The sequence below is a fragment of the Hypoxylon trugodes genome, assembly GCF_022578975.1.
Source record: "Hypoxylon trugodes strain CBS 135444 unplaced genomic scaffold F4822scaffold_10, whole genome shotgun sequence".
NCBI classification, from domain to species: Eukaryota; Fungi; Ascomycota; class Sordariomycetes; order Xylariales; family Hypoxylaceae; genus Hypoxylon; species Hypoxylon trugodes.
Window position 1 is genome coordinate 640136 of NW_026250025.1, and position 17740 is coordinate 657875.

At 45.3% G+C, this 17740-nt stretch overlaps 6 protein-coding genes across 6 annotated transcripts; 3 read left to right on the forward strand and 3 right to left on the reverse strand.

Moving 5' to 3' along the window:
- Window positions 1-615: 615 nt before the first annotated feature.
- On the forward strand, window positions 616-2578 carry F4822DRAFT_417837 (uncharacterized protein). The gene is made up of 2 exons (XM_051459473.1): window positions 616-721; window positions 837-2578. Exons 1-2 carry the CDS (start codon window positions 713-715, stop codon window positions 2355-2357), a joined length of 1530 nt encoding a protein of 509 aa, XP_051309626.1. The 5' UTR covers window positions 616-712; the 3' UTR covers window positions 2358-2578.
- A 1390-nt stretch (window positions 2579-3968) lies between these two features.
- On the forward strand, window positions 3969-5667 carry F4822DRAFT_417839 (uncharacterized protein). Its single transcript, XM_051459474.1, has 3 exons — window positions 3969-4421; window positions 4513-5127; window positions 5190-5667. Exons 1-3 carry the CDS (start codon window positions 4172-4174, stop codon window positions 5447-5449), a joined length of 1125 nt encoding a protein of 374 aa, XP_051309627.1. The 5' UTR covers window positions 3969-4171; the 3' UTR covers window positions 5450-5667.
- On the reverse strand, window positions 5644-6688 carry F4822DRAFT_417840 (cytochrome c oxidase biogenesis protein Cmc1 like-domain-containing protein). The gene is made up of 2 exons (XM_051459475.1): window positions 6351-6688; window positions 5644-6237 (listed from the first exon to the last, which is right to left on the reverse strand). The coding sequence occupies exons 1-2, from the start codon at window positions 6544-6546 to the stop codon at window positions 5879-5881; spliced, it is 555 nt and encodes a 184-aa protein (XP_051309628.1). The 5' UTR covers window positions 6547-6688; the 3' UTR covers window positions 5644-5878.
- Window positions 6689-9904: 3216 nt separating this feature from the next.
- F4822DRAFT_53527 (uncharacterized protein) lies at window positions 9905-10936 on the reverse strand. The gene is made up of 2 exons (XM_051463619.1): window positions 10420-10936; window positions 9905-10328 (listed from the first exon to the last, which is right to left on the reverse strand). Exons 1-2 carry the CDS (start codon window positions 10689-10691, stop codon window positions 10127-10129), a joined length of 474 nt encoding a protein of 157 aa, XP_051309629.1. The 5' UTR covers window positions 10692-10936; the 3' UTR covers window positions 9905-10126.
- Window positions 10937-13309: 2373 nt separating this feature from the next.
- Window positions 13310-16098, forward strand: F4822DRAFT_53536 (LNS2-domain-containing protein). Its single transcript, XM_051463620.1, has 2 exons — window positions 13310-14089; window positions 14145-16098. Exons 1-2 carry the CDS (start codon window positions 13624-13626, stop codon window positions 15986-15988), a joined length of 2310 nt encoding a protein of 769 aa, XP_051309630.1. The 5' UTR covers window positions 13310-13623; the 3' UTR covers window positions 15989-16098.
- A 395-nt stretch (window positions 16099-16493) lies between these two features.
- On the reverse strand, window positions 16494-17733 carry F4822DRAFT_53542 (TFIID-31kDa-domain-containing protein). The gene has a single exon (XM_051463621.1). The coding sequence runs from the start codon at window positions 17594-17596 to the stop codon at window positions 16724-16726; it is 873 nt and encodes a 290-aa protein (XP_051309631.1). The 5' UTR covers window positions 17597-17733; the 3' UTR covers window positions 16494-16723.
- Between the last annotated feature and the right edge of the window lie 7 nt (window positions 17734-17740).

Consider the following 17740-nt stretch of genomic DNA (forward strand, 5'->3'; position numbering starts at 1 on the left):
ATTATAAATATTTTTTATATATTTAATTATTTTTTTATAGTTTTTTAATTATTAATTTAAGATTATTTTTCAAAAAATAATGAAAGGATTTTAAGTTTCTTTAATAATTAAAATGTATTTAATTATTTAATTTATTATTAATATTGTTATTTTTAAATTAAGATATCTTAGATTAATTAATTTAGTAATGGTTATATTTCTTTAAGGTATAGGTTTGTTATATACATCTTATTTATTTTTTAAAAGTAAATATAAATTTTTAAATTATAATAATTTAATATTTTAAAATATTTAAAAAATAATATCATATAAAATTTAAAATATTTAATAATAAATTTAAAAAAAAATAATAATAATAAAACTAATATAAATAAAAATATTATAATATTTAAATTAATTAAAAAATTAAATAAATAAATAATTTTTAATAAAATATATAATTAAATATTAAAAATAATTTATAAAAAGAAAAAATTAATATATATAAAAAGAAATTATTAATTTAATAAATAATATTTTTATTTAAATAAAAAAGTCATTAAAACGGAGGTATTTTAAGTAAATTATTAATTACTACACCATTTATAAATTAAGACATTACATCTGTAAATATGCGTCGAGAATAAGACTGTACTAGTACGTGTTTATGTTTACGCATTTTAATTATTAAAACGCGTATAATTGACGTGTCCTTTTTATTATTCATATCCACATGGTCAAGGTTAGTTTAAACCACCACCTGACCTTTCTGTATATATATCTTAATATTCTCTTGCATATATTAAAATAAAAACCCCCCACGAAACGCACCTGTTATGTTTACTAACTCAACACAGTCTCGATGGCAACAGTTAAAACCTGGTATCTGGGGCCGTGATATTGACGAGTGCGAGAGATTTTACCATTTGTCCGCTAGGAGAGATGATGGTTGTTACCCTATCACCGGTTGTGCATCTTTTTCAACCACTTCTTCCAGCAGCGTATTAACCGTCGGAGAAGACGATGGGGAGCGACATCGGGTCGAAGGTGCCTTAAGGAATGCCTGGGCCACACTCTGCTATGAACATCCGACCTTGCGGTCTCGAATTGAACATGACGAACATAGTGGTCGATGTAGGAGGCTATACTCAACATTCAGAAGTCAAGATGAAAAGGAGAGCTGGCTGGACACGACATTTATAGTTGTTGATACGAAACTACACCCTTCGCAGTGGTTCAACGAAGAGTCGCTCTCATTTGGAATTTCCACTCTCTTTCTTGTCAGGTCGAGACATCCAGACAAATACCACCAATCTATCTTTCTACGATGTCCTCACGATATTACGGACGGTATCGGTATCCTTCAATTAGTTGACCAGTTGGTTAGTTATGCTGCCCGAGCTTATGAGCAAGGCGTCACGTATACGGCACCGACATGGGGCGATGAATATTCTAGACTTTCCCCATGCCTGCGCGTCGCCGCTACCATCCCCGACTCGCTATCTGAAGCCCAAACTGAGCGATTTAAAGAGATTCAGACTGAAAACCTTGGGACTTACACGCATCCCAATCTTCTTGGACTTCCACCAAGCTCTACTACCACCTCCATCCTACAAAGCAGGAGGCAACGTCTCGCAGTTGTGGTTCCCAAAGTCACCAGCCAACAGATTACCCGTAATTCTAAGGCCATTGCCCCGGGGGTCAGTGTAACTCACGTTTTCATGTCCGCTTTAGCAATAGCGCTTTCCGAACTACAGCCCCCCAAAGAGGAATCCCATACTGTTCGTTATGTTAATCATAGTATGATTAATCTACGCCCTTACTGCAGCGACTCTTATAGTACACCCGAACATGCGGGTGCTGCATATCATACTGTATCCGCACAGGCGTTAGGCATTGATTTGGTGGTACCACCTCTTGCAACGTGTGGGGTTATCGAGGGCAATGTCGATCAGTTGCCGCGGATTACTACCGACGTGCGAGATTTCTTCAAGCGTATTCGGCCGATATCTTCAACAGACGAACAGGTCACCCTTGCTCCGCTAATGTTTAAGTCTCTCACACCTTCGCCTGGCTCTGACCCTCACATGACATCTAGCCCCCCTTTCTGCCCCGTTCCTCTTTCCTCCATTGGCAATGTGGCTTCTGTGGTATCGCCGAGATATGGTAGCTTCAAGATAATGGACGTATGGGCTTCCAGCGAGCCGATCGGAGCCGGCGTAGCAGTTTTCCTCGGGACTTGGGATGGAGAAATTCAACTCTCGGGCGTATTTGATACCCGATATCATGACGCTAATTATATCCATAAATTTTTGGAGCGTATTGTAAATTGCGTTACTAGGGGTTTGGATATCAACGATTATGTCGCACCTAAGTGAGCTTCTTCCGTTGATGTTACAGGGCCAAGAGGCGCAGGCAAGAGGTGAAGAGTCCGACTTGGTCGGTTTTTTAGGTGTGTTCAATAATTAAAAACGCGCCTCCCCCCTAAGGATATTTATTTAAGTAGTTTCGCGAATATAAACTTACAGATTGATCTTTTGACACTTAGCTTCAGCGGTCTCCTGTTGGTGTGGGCTTAACTAACTTGAGGATGACCGAGAAGATGATAATTACAGCGTTGGGTATGTATCTTTAAGCTTTTCTACTGGAGATACGAGGAATAAAGAAATCACCCTGCAAGTAATAATTATTAGAACCAAAAAAGAACCTCAGTTCAGCTCTACCTAGACATGCGGATGTAAGCTATGTGTAGGGAGTGTAAAGTACATCAACATTGCTCTTAACGAACGCGAATATCGATTGGCATATCATGGGGCCTAGATCGAGTATCACCCCTTTCTCCCCAAAATTACTTTTTTCGAACCACCCCAACGAAATTAAGAGTATTTATCTTTGTCCTTGGGCTCGCACTTGTGACCCTTTTCGTCCGTCCAGCAGTGGCATTGGTCGCAGTGGATGATCTTTCCTGACTCATATTCGTCTGGCGACTGGTACCCGTCGTTCTTGTTTTCGCTGTCCTTCTTATCGTCCTTTTTGTCATCTTTCTTGGTATCCTCTTTTTTGGAGGCGTCGTTCGAGGACATGATGCCTCCCCTTTTCGGTCAGCGTAAGTGGTAGTAAATAGTCTTGAACTGGCTACGGTCCTATTATCTGTGTAGGGTACTGTCGTCTTTTTGAATTCTACCTATTTTGGTCTGTGGGAGAATATTGTTGTGGATATTCTATAGAATATTTTGGTTGCGTCTACTATGCCTCTATTAAGTGAAGCAAAGAATCCGAGAGCCCTCGAGGCGCCTGTTTATATAGTATTCGATGGGAAGAAACGTTTCACAGTGTGCCTACCTATCATGTAGATAATGACCGCAGATGCCTGTCACTGAGGACGTCACTAAATGAATCGGTTTAATGTAACACTTGTATGTATTGTTTAGTTAAATGCCGTGGAAAGGAGTTGGCATTACACGAGACAAAACAAAAAATATTCATGTTTTCCTTTCGGATGAGCATAGCATTTTGACACAAGTCTTCGCTTAATAACGTTCAAAGTTGGGTGTTAGACGAAGACCTAACTCAACTCTTCATCAAGTCCAAGATGGGACGTTTATTGATACTTTTGAGAGTTGTAGATGTTCACTGCGAGGACTTTTAAGAAGCTCTGAACTGTTTTAACTTTATTACACAGTTAAAATGAAAAATATAACATGTATATGAGAGTTGTAGGACAGTAAACCTAAACATTTCTGTAATTCAAATTGACGAAGGAGATAGATTAGCTAAGTATGGAAATTGTAGGAGATAGAAATAAAAATAGAATTAAAAATAAAAATAAAAATAGTATCTCCTACACCTTAGACTTTAGAGCTCCCCCCACCAACCCATCAATTCGGGACCTAATCTTATTTAGGCCTAGCGTACGGTACCTTAACTGGGTAACAAGCGACATCGGCGACGAAAATTCAATTGTGAATCATATCGTCCCGCATGCTAAGCTTTATCAGTTATCAATTTATATAGGGTGATTTATCTGCCCCGCCATACGAATACCTTCATCAGTACAACTTGAAGACAATCTCACTATATCCTTCTATAAACTGGTAAATAGAAGGGCATAGCAACCAAAAGCTTTCAATTAAGCTCAATTAGTCTTGATATAGCTTGATACTACTCCGTGGCCAAGGTCAAAATTTGCGTTATGGCTCCTACGATCCTACATCTACGCTCAGAGGATAAGCCCCTCGAGCATCGCTCAGCGCTAACTCCCACGACAGCTAAGGCATTGATCGATGCTGGCTACGTTGTTAATGTTGAGAAGAGCCCTGTACGGATCTTCGATGATAGCGAATTTAGCGCCATAGGTGCTACTCTTGTTCCAACGGGTAGCTGGCGTGATGCGCCCAAGGAACACATTATTGTCGGACTCAAGGAGCTACCAGAGGAAACTTGTGAGTCAACTTACACACATCTACATCCCTATGTAATTGAGGTTGAATTGGAAAAGAGAATATCGTAGCTAACATTTGGATTACTAAATAGTCCCTCTTAAGCACGTTCATGTCCAATTTGCTCACGCGTACAAGGGCCAAGCGGGTTGGGAGACAGTTCTAGCCCGCTTCCCTCGTGGCGGTGGCACTCTTCTCGACCTCGAGTTCCTAGTCGATCCTAATACAGGACGTCGTGTAGCTGCTTTCGGATACCAGGCTGGGTTTAGCGGTAGTGCTTTGGCGCTTAAGAACTGGGCGTGGCAGCTCACACATCCAGACGGCGAACCTCTGCCGGGTGTTGAGAGCTACCCCAACGAGAATGCTCTGATCGATGACGTTAAGAAGGACCTCGAAGCCGGAAAGGCAAAGGCTGGCCGATTACCTCGAGTCATCGTCATTGGTGCGCTGGGTCGATGTGGCCGCGGCGCTGTCGACCTGTGTCTCAAGGCGGGTCTGCCTACTGAACAAATTCTCAAGTGGGATATGGCTGAGACGGCTAAAGGAGGCCCCTTCCAGGAAATTGCGGAGAGTGATATATTCGTGAACTGCATTTACCTAAACTCGGAGATTCCCCATTTCGTGAATTTGGACTCCCTCAAGCAGCCTGGCCGCAAATTGAGTGTCGTATGTGACGTCTCAGCTGACACAACAAACCCCTTTAACCCCGGTAAGTTACTTCCCGGCATTATTTACTCCAAAAATGTTGTTGAATGCTGATGTGTCTAATAGTACCGATCTACACCATTGCGACTACATTCACCAAGCCCACGGTGCCCGTCGAAGGTCTTAGTGACCCCCCCTTGAGCGTCATTAGTATCGACCACCTACCCAGTCTACTTCCACGAGAATCTTCCGAGTCCTTCAGCAACGATCTCCTGCCATACCTGCTTAAGCTCAACAACTGGCAGAACAACCCCGTGTGGGCTGGAGCCTACAAGTTGTTCCAAGAGAAGGTGGCTACATTGCCTAAGGAGGCATTGGAGAATTAGACCTACCCAAGAAGAGGCTGTTGCGATGTGATTACTGGGAGGGGACAAATTGATTGGCGTTATTGGGATACCATGTGTAGATAAAAAGAACGTACCTAGAAAAGTAAAGCGACAATTTCGCAAGAGAAGTGATGGATTGCGTATGAAAAAAATCAGAGGGATTGAACAAAGCTTTCTTACATGAGAAAATCAAGTCAATATGCTACGAACCCGATCGGATTCTTAAATTTCTTCATAGATCTCACTTCGTATGTCCTAATGGCGCTACCATCCCCCCCTTTTAATCAAGTATAAACGATGTAGAGCAGTGTATCAGACCCAAATCCCAAATTGCCTACGATAGCTTGCCTGCCTATGAACGCCGAATATGCATATACATCACGTACCTATACACAAATAACCTGTTCTTCCCTCCGGCGATTCGTTGCTTTACCGCCTCTCCGTCTCCGCATCTTTTCCTCTTGTGTTACCCTCCTCTCCGGGCCTCCTCGTTAACCCACCAAATCTCTCTGCGCGCCCCAACTTCTCTAGTTCCTTCTTGACTTCATCCGGGTCGCGAGGCGGTAGACCCCACCACTCGCGATGAAACGCTTCTTGTTCAAGTTTTCTCCGTTCCTTTTGTTCGCGTTCCCGTGCGCGCTGCTGTCGTTGCGCAAACCATTGTTCCCTCGCGCGATCGTGTTCCTCGGGCGTGGCATATGCTAGCATACATCCGTTCATGCGGCGTGAAGATTCGCGGCAGGCGAAGGGTATAGTAAGGGTTCGGTTGCGGGCGCAGTCTGCAAAGGCTATTGTGTATTATGACTCTTGATTAGCTACTAGAACCTGCTTTCAAACAATGGTGGGATAGGGTGGGCTGGGAAGTGGGGGATTGTGTAAAATGGCATGTAGATGGACCAACCTTTAATTTCGTCCGCACATTGCTTCCTCACCCGCTCGTTGAACACTTCTCGAACTTGCGCTTCCTGACTTGCCGAAAGTGGTAAGGGGTTGCGTGAAGGCATCGGTAAGCTTCGGTGTTCCGTTTCCCTACCATTATTACTCTTGCTGCTGCCACCGGGGACTATTGGTGGTTGTTGAGCTGCCATTGTGGCCATGGGTCGGTAGTTACTTTTATGAGAGGAAAGGTCGGTGGGTAAAATGAGGATTGTTTCTTATTTGTTCATTACTATAATCTCTCCATATGTTATAAATTCAAGAAATTCATGTGCTGTAGCTAGATTCTCATCAGGTGGTAATTGTAGCTTTATGGTTAGAGCGGCGGAGCTCTGCAGTTCTGCACAATTGCATTGACAATTCTGCCAAATTTCACCGCCTGTCAATTTGGGCGATAGTATTAAATTAGAGGGAAGCTATATTCATGTAATGATACTAAGAAATTCTTAGAGGTTAAGGAATAACCAGCACTTTGGCTTCGTCATAGGGACACCTCGTTCACATAAGACTTATAAGTTCAAGTAATTAGACATCTGAAATGCTAATCAAGTGTGATATTGCTTCTATCAAGACTCTTTTCGCCCCGAGTAAGACTAAAGCTATATCACTATTGTATAAGTATTTTCGACCCAAGGCTTAATTCTCTTCAAACAGAGGAGTATTCGGCGCTGATTCGTCTCTCTCAATGTCTAAGCTCTCCTTTTCTTTTCCGGTCCTCTTTTTCATTGCGAATCGAGATCCCCAGCTCACCGACTTATCCTTAGTATGCCTGCTCGCGCTCGTTGGCCCTAAAGAAGGGCTGCTATGAAGACTCTCGTAGCTACGACCTAGAGTTAGGCCGACACCACCGCCACTGCTATCCTCGGCGTACTCGTCAAAGCTGCTGCGCTCTGCAGACGCATTCTTGTCCGAGTTGGTGATGCTGCTGGGTCCTTTCTTACCTCCTAGACCTCGTACCGAAGTGAAGCTGAATTTGGAAGAACTGCCCTTGCGTAGTAATTTTCTAAATCCGCTTTCCTGTTCTTTATTTCCAGAACCGGCCGCTTGGTCAGAAGGTGTGTTAGACAATGTATGATCTAACGTGAGCGATTCGCGTGACTCGGTGATGGATGGTGTGCCAATAGAATATGCGTCACGAGATATTCGGGATTCAGATGGCGACTCGTCTACAGATGGAGCTGCAGCTTCAGACGTCGATGATATTGAAACACGCGGCTTCTTCTCCTTAGCTGAATCCTTATCTTTAGTCTTACTCTTGGATTTATCTTTCGAGTCCTTGTTCTCTCTATCCGTGTCCTTGTCCTTATCAGGTTTAGCACGGAATAAACCTGCCATAAAGCTTGGTGCGGCGGGATTAAGGCGCTGACTCAATGTCTTAGAGGAAGGTCTTGTACCGATGACCCCCACCTGACTAGGTGATGCGTAGAGTAACTCGGACTCATCGAGAATTTCATCATCCGCGTCAGCCAGTGTTGTCTTGAGCGCAGAAGGGGAGCCGTGGACAGAAGGTCTCCGAGACGGATTCCGCGAAGGCACCCATGGATTATCATCTGCGGACCAAAGTCGACTTGGCTGTGGCGCTCGGGCCCAAATAGACCCACTATCAGTAGAAGGACGAGGCAATTCGGATGATGCGATTGACACAGGTCTAGGACTACTCGGATCTCGGTCGGAGAAAATATTGCTCCCGATACTATTGGCATTGGCGGATAGTCCTATTCGGCGCGAATGTACGCCTCTCGCACTGGGGCTGCCGGCAGCTTCCGGGATATCTGGTCCCGCCGAGTTCCTGTTGAACATATTCCATCCAGACGAAAAACTAATTCTTCGCTTGCTCGGCATAGCTTCTCCATCCTCAGCTTGACGTGGTAGTGACTGAGTCTGACCGGATTTTAGAGAGCCTAGAGCTGGTGGTTCCTCGGCCGGCTTACTGCCGCGATGAAGCCAAGGCAAAAAGCTTCTTCTATTCGTAGCTTGCGCTGGTGGGGCAATCGGTGATGATGCAGTATTCAGGTCTCGAATCCCCTTTAGCGAACGGCGTTCACTGTTTTCACCCGTATATTGCGAGAAGGGTAAATGATGGGAAGAGCCTTGAGGGCTAGATAAGATATTAAGAGACCGAGCCGAAGAAGCGGGTGATTGAGGATCGTTTTCAGGAGAGAAGGCTGAACCGAACGTGCTATGACGAGCTCGGCGAGAGCCAGGGCTAGGAGGCTCTTCATCTACAAGGTCGTCAAGCATGCCTGCAGGTAGGAGAGATGTTGCCGTAGGGCTCAGCGGTGCAGCACCACTAAGGCTTCGCATATTTTCGTCATCGAGTAAGCCGGAAAAGTCGGGGTTGTGTTCCATATAAGGACCTTGGGCGAATCCGGGAGGTATAGTGGGAGGGCGAGAAGGTCCAAAAGGTGCGGAGGGTCCATAGGGTCGCTCAGTCATCGAAAACGACTGAACTGGCGAAGGAATCGCTACGTTAGAAAGCGAATTGCTGTTTCGACTCCGTCGTTTGAGTTGATTCTGTGTTCCTAGATCGAAGTCGACTCCCGAGGAATTTGCTTGGTTATACATGAAAGGAAGGCCGGACGATTGTGCTGCAGCCAACTGAGCTTGTAATACAGCCTCATAATCGTTGACCATCCGTAGTTTCCGATTCGCCGAAAATAGTCGTCGTTGTAGGTCTCGAGCCCGAATTTCCCAATCTCTCTTAATCTGACGATCCGTCTCACGCCATTCCTCACTCTCCTCTCCCCCAGGAAGCTTCTTCCTCTGTTCCTCAGCCTCCTTCAATACCTTGCTCTTTTCCTTGAGTTCCATTTCTTCTTGGGCCAAGCTTGCCTGCGCCTGAGCTATCTCAGCACGCAATTCTTCAGATCGAGCATCACCATCCTTTTGACAGGAATTTCTATCTCTTTCGAAACCGGCTTGTCGCTTCAACATTGATGCGATGTCCTTCTCCCACTTCGCTATATCGTCATGGAGCTTTTGTCGCTCGGCTTGCTTCTCCCTTAATAATTTCTCCTTTTGCGTCTTTCGCTGTTGCGCACTCCTCATAGCGCGCTCCGTCGAACCCATTTCTCTCTTCAATTTTTCAGTCGTATCATCTTTCTCCTTTTGTATGCGGCGTTTCGTTTTCTTCTCCTCGGTTAATTCGTCCATCAATTCTTTATGTTCCTTCTCGTCCCTAGTAATTTGAGATTGCGTTTCGTCAATCTCTTTTCGAATACTCTCGAACCTTTCGCCTAGTTCTTGTAAGGATTCTTCGGAATCTTTACTTAATGCTTCCTTCACAGACTGATCCATGCTTGTCGTTGAAGGCGAATGTTTTCGTGTCAAAGTATTCCGTCTCGGGCCGGTTAAAGTGCTCGAGTTGGCATCGCGTACAGATACAACAGTATTGTCGGGAACAGAGGCCGTCTCCACACCTGCAGCTGAAGTCCTCACCGCCCCATCTTCGTCCACATGCTCGCTAGGTAAAGCAAGTTGTTGTTCTTCGGGAATAAAATTAGATGGCAGACGACCATCTCCAAGTTGAGGACGTCCATCTCTTCCGTATGTTCGCAGACGTATTACGCGGCTACCTGCCTGGAAATTATTATATCCAACGGCAATAACTCGAACGTTGTAAAAATGGTTTGGCTTCAGGCCCGTGACTGTAATAGCTGTCTCTTGGTTTGCGGAATCGCCAACTAAAAAATAGGTGGCCACCGTTAATTTCTGCGCGCGACTACAACTGACAACTCCCCATCACTCACCATTAACGCCATTAACTTGTATTGTAAATTTCGCTACAGGTCGAGTAGGTAGAGGACGAGTCCAGTTAAGCGTTGCGGCATCGGCACGAATTCCTGCGAGCGAGACTTCGGGAGCATCGGGAACCTCGACACCGAGAACGTTGATCAGTTCGTTGACGGATTTCCTTAGAGTCTGGACGGCTCGGTGGGCCAACCTATGGTGTTGCGCCATTGATTAGAGACAAACTACGGGGAATAGCAGGGTGCGATGCGGTGCAGTGCGGTGCAGAGTGGAAAGGTACATACCACACAACGGCGAGACCGGTCACAAGCATATTGGTATGATATAGAACTAAAACGTCGAGACGTAACAATGTAGCTGTTTGGATGCTAAGCTCGTAAATCTGGTATGGTGTGGCCTGGGCTAGCTCGGGGGCGACAGCCCAGTAAAAGAGGACGCAACCGATAACAACTATCAAGTTCAGATGGGTCGTCTTAGGTTCAATAAACCACCAAGCCAGCAGAGCGCAGACGAAGAGAACGGTAGGGACAGACGTCGGCCATGGGGTCCATAACATATCGCCGTGGTCGGTAAGCCAAAGTATCAACAAAGAAAAGGAAAAGAAAAAAATGCCCAAGAGGGAAGAGGGGGAGGGGAGAGATTCAAGAATAAGGGAAGCGTAAAAAAAAAACACAAAAAAAAAAGGTTAGAAAAGGTTTCCTTCCTCCAGGGTTCTTCTTTTCTTCGTCGAATTGCCTCCACGGAAATTTGTGGGGACCTGGGTCATTTTTGGGGGCGTACGTGAACAATTAGAAGAGATGGAAGAGAAGCTAAGCTGACCTGGAGCAGAGGCTACATACAGCAAGCAGTAAGAAACGGCATGGCGCTAAACTTTGTGAAAACTACTTGTTATTTCCAGGGTCCGACGGTGCTCACAGGGCGTTTTACTTCAGTGTAACACCACAACCTTAACGCTTAACGAAAGTCCGTTAATTCTCCAGCTTTAGTGGTAGACTTATTCCGGCAAGCGGAAGAGTAAAGCACTAGAAATAAGCTTATTGGATTAAATCCTAACAATTCCAGCCTTACGTACTTTACTCTTCTCCAACAATAATATATTATTGATGATCAACCATAGTCATTATTTCGAAATCAAAACCAACAGAAATACCAAACAATAGCGACGTACATAGCTAGGCGGATAGATATCTACCTACCTAGGTACCTAGGCAGTAATTGCTGCATAAGCGTTGCGTTGTTCCCGAATCCTTGAGATAAAAGAAGAGGAAAAAAAAAAAAAGGTCGCATACCCATGCCACGAGATCTGCATGGTCGGATGCCCTTGTTAGCACCTCGGCATGTGTTGTACGACATTGCCTACGAAGCTTGACGGAGAGCCTCGTCCAATCGAAATAGCAATCTCGGCAGTGAGAATAGAACACTAAGGGATGGTGTGCAGCTATAACTCCGATACCTCCAGCGTATTATCTCACCTATAGTATGTCCCGCTCGACCTCGACCTACAGCCTCAGTTTCACTGTGGACAAATCTCTTATGCTGTCTGAATACCTGACTAGGTACCTAGACAAGTATACTTATATTTACAAGAATGCTCATCCTTCGATCCACACCAGAATTAGCATTGTTATGCCTATCTATTACGACTTACGATGGCCGAATGGGCGCATGATTGATGGACCTCGTAGACCCAAGTCCGTCGATCATCTCGGTATTACCTCTTATAGTGGCCATCCGTTTATCTCCCGACCCGAACCCCACGGGGATCATTGCTAGATGTCACCAAATGTACACGATGAGGGTTGCCATGCAGATGCATTGTTGATGCCGTCATACATTTCGGGAGGCTTGATGTCGTATCCTCAGATTTCAATTGACGAGAAGAGTAATTAGCTAAGTTCGTATCCACGTGTAATACCGAGGCCTCTCTAGATCGCTCTGGGTATGACAAAAAAGCTTGGGCGTATAAAAAGCATTTTTCAAAGACATTATCAAGATAGGTGCGTTATTATTCAACCGTCTAACCTGGCAATAGTCTTAGTTGAAAATGAGCCAAATACCTTTCAACATGTAAGCAGCCATATCATCATTCGTACTCCCATACCCTCTTTTCTTCTATTCCGCTCTCCAATGAAAACTAGAATGCGTATCATGGAGATTTCGTCTGTCTTTTCCGTCTTCACCAATGGTATATATACAGTTTATCTCATATAATACTGGGCTGTCTCATTCGGTGAAAAATTGATCTGGATTGTCTGATTGTCTTGGTTATGCAAATTCGTTGATACCTAGGTATAAAAGTATCCAAATACTAGCCACGTTCTTTTAAATGAGGTTTATCTTGCTTAAATCAATCCTCCATAAATACCCTCGTCGGGCTTCTCAATATTCCAGGTTGAAAATAATAAAAAATAACTACATGTATGTCTTTGATATTGAAATATAATGATCAAATGCCTAGGTACCTAGGTAATCGTATAAGCATGTGTATATCTCGGCTTATGGCGGTTAGTACATGCCTAAAATGAAGCATTAAAATGCAAGTCAGCTGCACCTAACAAGGCCTAGACACAGCTATGGATCAGCTGCTGTAGTGACAGGCCAGCATTGCTCGTTCTTAATATTTTAGCGTAGATACCTTAAAAACCCTTGTAAACTGTGTACCGCGTGGCAGCGCTTCAGTTTTGTTAAGGGACCCACTTTAGAAGCATGTGTCATGGATCCGCGGCTTTGCTTGGTGTTTGGTGTTTTAGTACTCGGCCTGTCGGCTTCAGGCGTGTACCTAGGTAGGCATGCCAGCATTGATGGTAATGTTAGGGAAAGTACAGTACTAAAGCCTAAAAAAGTCGAAAATATTTGCTAGCATACAAGAAGTATCGAAATTCAACTAAATCCACTCTATTTTCCTTTAACAAGCCCTCTCTCCGTCATCTTCTACGATATTTCCGCCTTTCGTCCCACCAACCCGATCAATAACTTCTCCATCTTCTCGTCTTCGTCATAAATCCTACCCGCCTCCGATTTATTTTTTCTTTTGCTCTTCTCCCGACGCTCGTTTTATTAATTTTTTTGCTAATTTACGACCGTTTCAAAAAAAAAGCAATGATATAATCCTTATTGTACATAGTACCATACATTTCGTTTCCGACCTTGTCAATTTCGAGACCCCCCGTAACCATAACTACGTCACTATAGAGTAATGGTGCCGAAGACTCGGAATCCTTCAATCCTCCCCCAACTTTTGCTCTCCTTCCGTCAGCATCGTTTCAAAAAGAACCGAACACATAAATCGACAAAACCAGGTCCTAGCAAGGTACGAATCAACACGTTGGAATATACGTTTAATTGTCTCGACCAAGCTTCGGAGTAAATTTTGGTCTCTAGGGCGATTGCCTTGGGCTGCTTTCTTGCTTGGCTGTTATCCTTTTCTGCGGTCCAAGGACCGAACCTACCCCCCTTGATACGAGAAACCCGTTCGATTTTCATAGAAAATGCAGTACGTCCGGAATATTAGTGACTCGGTTTCCACCGCCTGGAATTCGATCAATCCGGCTACCTTGAGCGGGGCTATCGACGTGATCGTGGTTCAACACGAAGACGGTAGCTTATGCTGTTCCCCCTTTCATGTCCGTTTCGGTAAATTCTCGTTGTTGCGACCTTACGAAAAGAAGGTCGAGTTTAGGGTCAATGGAGCTAAACAGGATTATGCTATGAAGCTGGGTGAAGGGGGCGAGGCTTTTTTTGTATTCGAGACGAACGATACCATTCCCCAGAGCCTCCAGACCTCACCTCTTAGCTCTCCGGCTTCGAGTCCCCCTCTAGGACCGGACAGCTCCTATTCATCTGGAGCTCTCCAAGAACCGGACTTCCTGCAGCTGGATAGTGATCCTCGACCACGATCCATGTCAACATTACGACCTAAACCTGCTGTCCTTTCGTCGCAAACCTCTCGTCCAGGTTCGTTATAACGTTCGTATCTAGACTATCGAGTTACCTACTCACTGTATCGCAGGCATAGTTGAACCAATTGCGTCCTCTCCTGAACTAGGTGGTGGCCGACCAACTTCAAAAGAATGGTCCAATTCTCCTACTCAACAGTCTTACACCGATGACATACTACCAGCAGCAGCCCAGATGTACCCCGAGCCCGATGATTCAAATGGAGATTCACCCGAGCCAGACAGTCCAATCTCACAAAGACCGCGGAGTCCACCCCCTTTGGCCCCTCGAGAAGCTATCCAACGTGCTATGACTCTCTCGAAAGAGCTCTCAGCCGTCAATATTCCTAGCCGAGTAACCGAAACGGGCGATCTCATGCTAGACATGACAGGATATAAATCCAGCGAAGAAGATGCGATTAAAGCCGAAATTTTGGCAAGGAATATACTATCGGAAGAGCTTCAAGGCGATTACGATATTGGCGCATTATTTGGCATGGATGAAGAAGGAAACTTGTGGATATATAGTAGTGAGGATGCGAAAGAGGCTGCGATGAAAAAAACAGTAGCATCTCTCCGACCGTCACCGACCGTTGCGATCGATGCCGCATCGGATCCGGGGTACCAAAGCGACGATTCCACTACGTCAACACAGGCGCCCTCGCATAGGAGAAGCGAGTCTGATGTTGGGCAAATTTCGATCCAAACACCACCAACGACACCAGGATCATCATCAGCTGGGAATCCAAACCGGAATTATGCGAAGACTCTTCGACTGACTAGTGATCAGCTGAAAGCGCTAAATCTGAAGCCTGGCGAAAATTCAATGAGCTTTACCGTAAACCGAGCAACTTGCCAAGCTTATATGTATCTCTGGCAGCATGATACTCCTGTTGTCATATCTGACATCGATGGCACCATAACTAAATCGGACGCTCTAGGCCACGTGTTGAACATGATTGGAAGAGACTGGACTCATACGGGTGTTGCAAAGCTTTACAGTGATATCGTCGAAAATGGGTACAATATTATGTATCTCACAAGTCGTTCGGTTGGACAGGCCGACACGACGAGGGCATACCTATATGGAATTACTCAGGATGGCTACCGATTACCTAGAGGCCCAACGATTTTATCGCCTGATCGAACTATGGCTGCGTTGAGAAGAGAAATCTATCTTCGCAAGCCCCACGTATTCAAAATGGCTACTCTTCGAGATATTCGAAGCTTGTATGGCCCCGATAATCACTGTTTTTACGCCGGTTTCGGAAATCGTCTTACGGATCAGATCTCGTATCGGACAGTAGATGTCCCACGAAATCGTATCTTCACGATTAATTCCAATGCTGAGGTATCTCTTGATTTACTAAGTCTCAATAAGCTGAAACTTAGCTACGTCAATATGACCGAGGTTGTTAATCACTACTTCCCTCCTGTCAGCACATTGGTCAAAGGCGGTGGTGTTGAGTACACCGACTTCACGTACTGGCGTGATACTCCATTAGAATTAGACGAGTTTTCCGCAAGCGAGTCTGATGAAGGCGTTGAGGGGAGTTCTGCGGGAGAAGAGGAAGAGGAGGATGAAGATGTCGGCAATATGGGTGATAGCTTCTTATCAAGAGGTGATGAGGAAGAAGAGGACGACGTCGATGCTGGAGAAAGTATACTCAGCGGCGAGTACGAGGGAGAAGAGAATATGATCGGCTCCATGATCGATGACGGGTCCGACGACGCTGATGATGAGGGTGATCTGGAGGAAGACGATCAAATCGAGTATAATAATAACCCTCGACAAGCTCCTCATAACCCTAGAGCTCAGGGCGAACCCGCCGCTGCGGTGCGAGATGTTGACGCTGAACTCATCACCGGAATGAGCAATCTCGGTCTTGATAAAGATACCAAAGAAACGAAAGCCTAGGCTTAATAAATATTCCGATATTACCGCTATGATGAAGACGGACGGTCGGTCTTGTATGTTAACACATGACCAAATGCCAAGGGACGCCTTCAACAAGCGTTCTAACCCATTGGTATTGGCTGTTCGTTTCCAACGCTATTAACTCCAAAAGTACGGGAAATAACTCACCGAGGTCTATTGGTCGAGTTATATTATTCAAGTCACTGCATATCACCTTCATCAATCACTATGAGGACAGATTGGTTGGGTTACTGTTCGCATACTACCTGCAGTAGGTAGATGGTTGTATTTTTTTCCGGTTTGCATAGCGTTGGCGTTCTCTAGAGATCGGGGAATGCATCTAAATATAGATGAACCGAATGTACAAGAAATGATCTTGTTTTCCCCACGTTCCAAGCAGTCTACCACCAGCATTTTCGCGACGTATTATTTTTGTTGTAGTAAATCGTTTATCCTCCTTGTGTGCTTGATTGGGTCCCAACTCGTAGTAATCCTAATATTCGCCTAGCCTTCCTATACAACTCGCTTATGTTTTGTGTAGCATAGTCGTTGGTCGAAAGGATTTTTAGGCTTGCGTAAGTGTCGGGGTGCGCAGCATTAGTATCGTTGCAAGTTCGTTAGGGTTTCCATCAGCCATAGCAGTAGTATTTCATCGCTGTAGCATCCAACCTTTATCCAGCCTTCATGAAGCCGGCAGGGTGACATCGCAATAGTAAGATATCATCACCGAACGAATCATTCCATCCCCTCCATATCCTCATCGCCCATATCATCCCCGAGTAGCTCATCCAAACCACCTCCTTCTCCATCTTGAGCTCCCTCGCCCGCACCCGTAGCATTTCCAGAGGCGTCCTTATTCTGAATATTCACATCCTCAAACATATCGTCATCGTCGCTTTCATCATCAGGCCCACCTTCTTCACCCCACTGATCTCGTAATCCCCAACCCGTGCCGCTTAATACAAAGCGCTCGTTAGGTAAACGAACGCCCCACTCGTTAGCGAGAACACGAGGTAACGCGACCTTGTTGCGTTCTCGCGCATGATCTTGTAACCAATCCTTACTCGTGCCACCGCCACCGGCCCCAGCCGCGCCATGGAATTGGTATGATTGCCGAGATGCGATGGCTAAGTTGATCGCGTTGGAAGTAACGACGGCTTCGCCGGCCGATGGTGCAGTTGGCGCGGCGCCCGATGAAGAACTTGCTTTTGCGCCGGCGTGTGTTGTGTATGGATCCGTGGATAGGTGAAGCGCGTCGGAAAGTAATGACGATGTGTGTCGGTACGCGAAGTCGAGAAGTAAAAGAGGAACGCGCTCGTCGAATGATGTTACGCCTTGGGATGTTAATAGTAGCTCGATTGTGCGGGCATCGCGCGGTCGCGGCGCGTGGGATGTTGTGGGTGAGGATGGCGCTTGTGGTGCTGTCTGCGAGTTTCCGCCGTTAGAATTATTGGTGGTTCCTGTCGAAGTACCAGTCGCTTGTGTATTTTGGACGGTTGCCGAACCGCTTGTTGTGGTATTTTGAGTTGGTTGTGATGCTGGTTGTGATGGGCCTGGCGCTGAAGATGAAGGTACGCCATTAGGTTGAGATTGCGACGTCGATGCCATCGTCGCGACTAGAGGGTAGTGTTTTCGAGGAAGTGTAGTAGGGTGTCAGTCTTAAAAAGCCAATTCTATGCGATGGCTTAGAAGTGTTATTCAACTGGGCGAATATTTGCGATCGGCTTGTCCGGCGAAGGCTTTGCGTTCGAG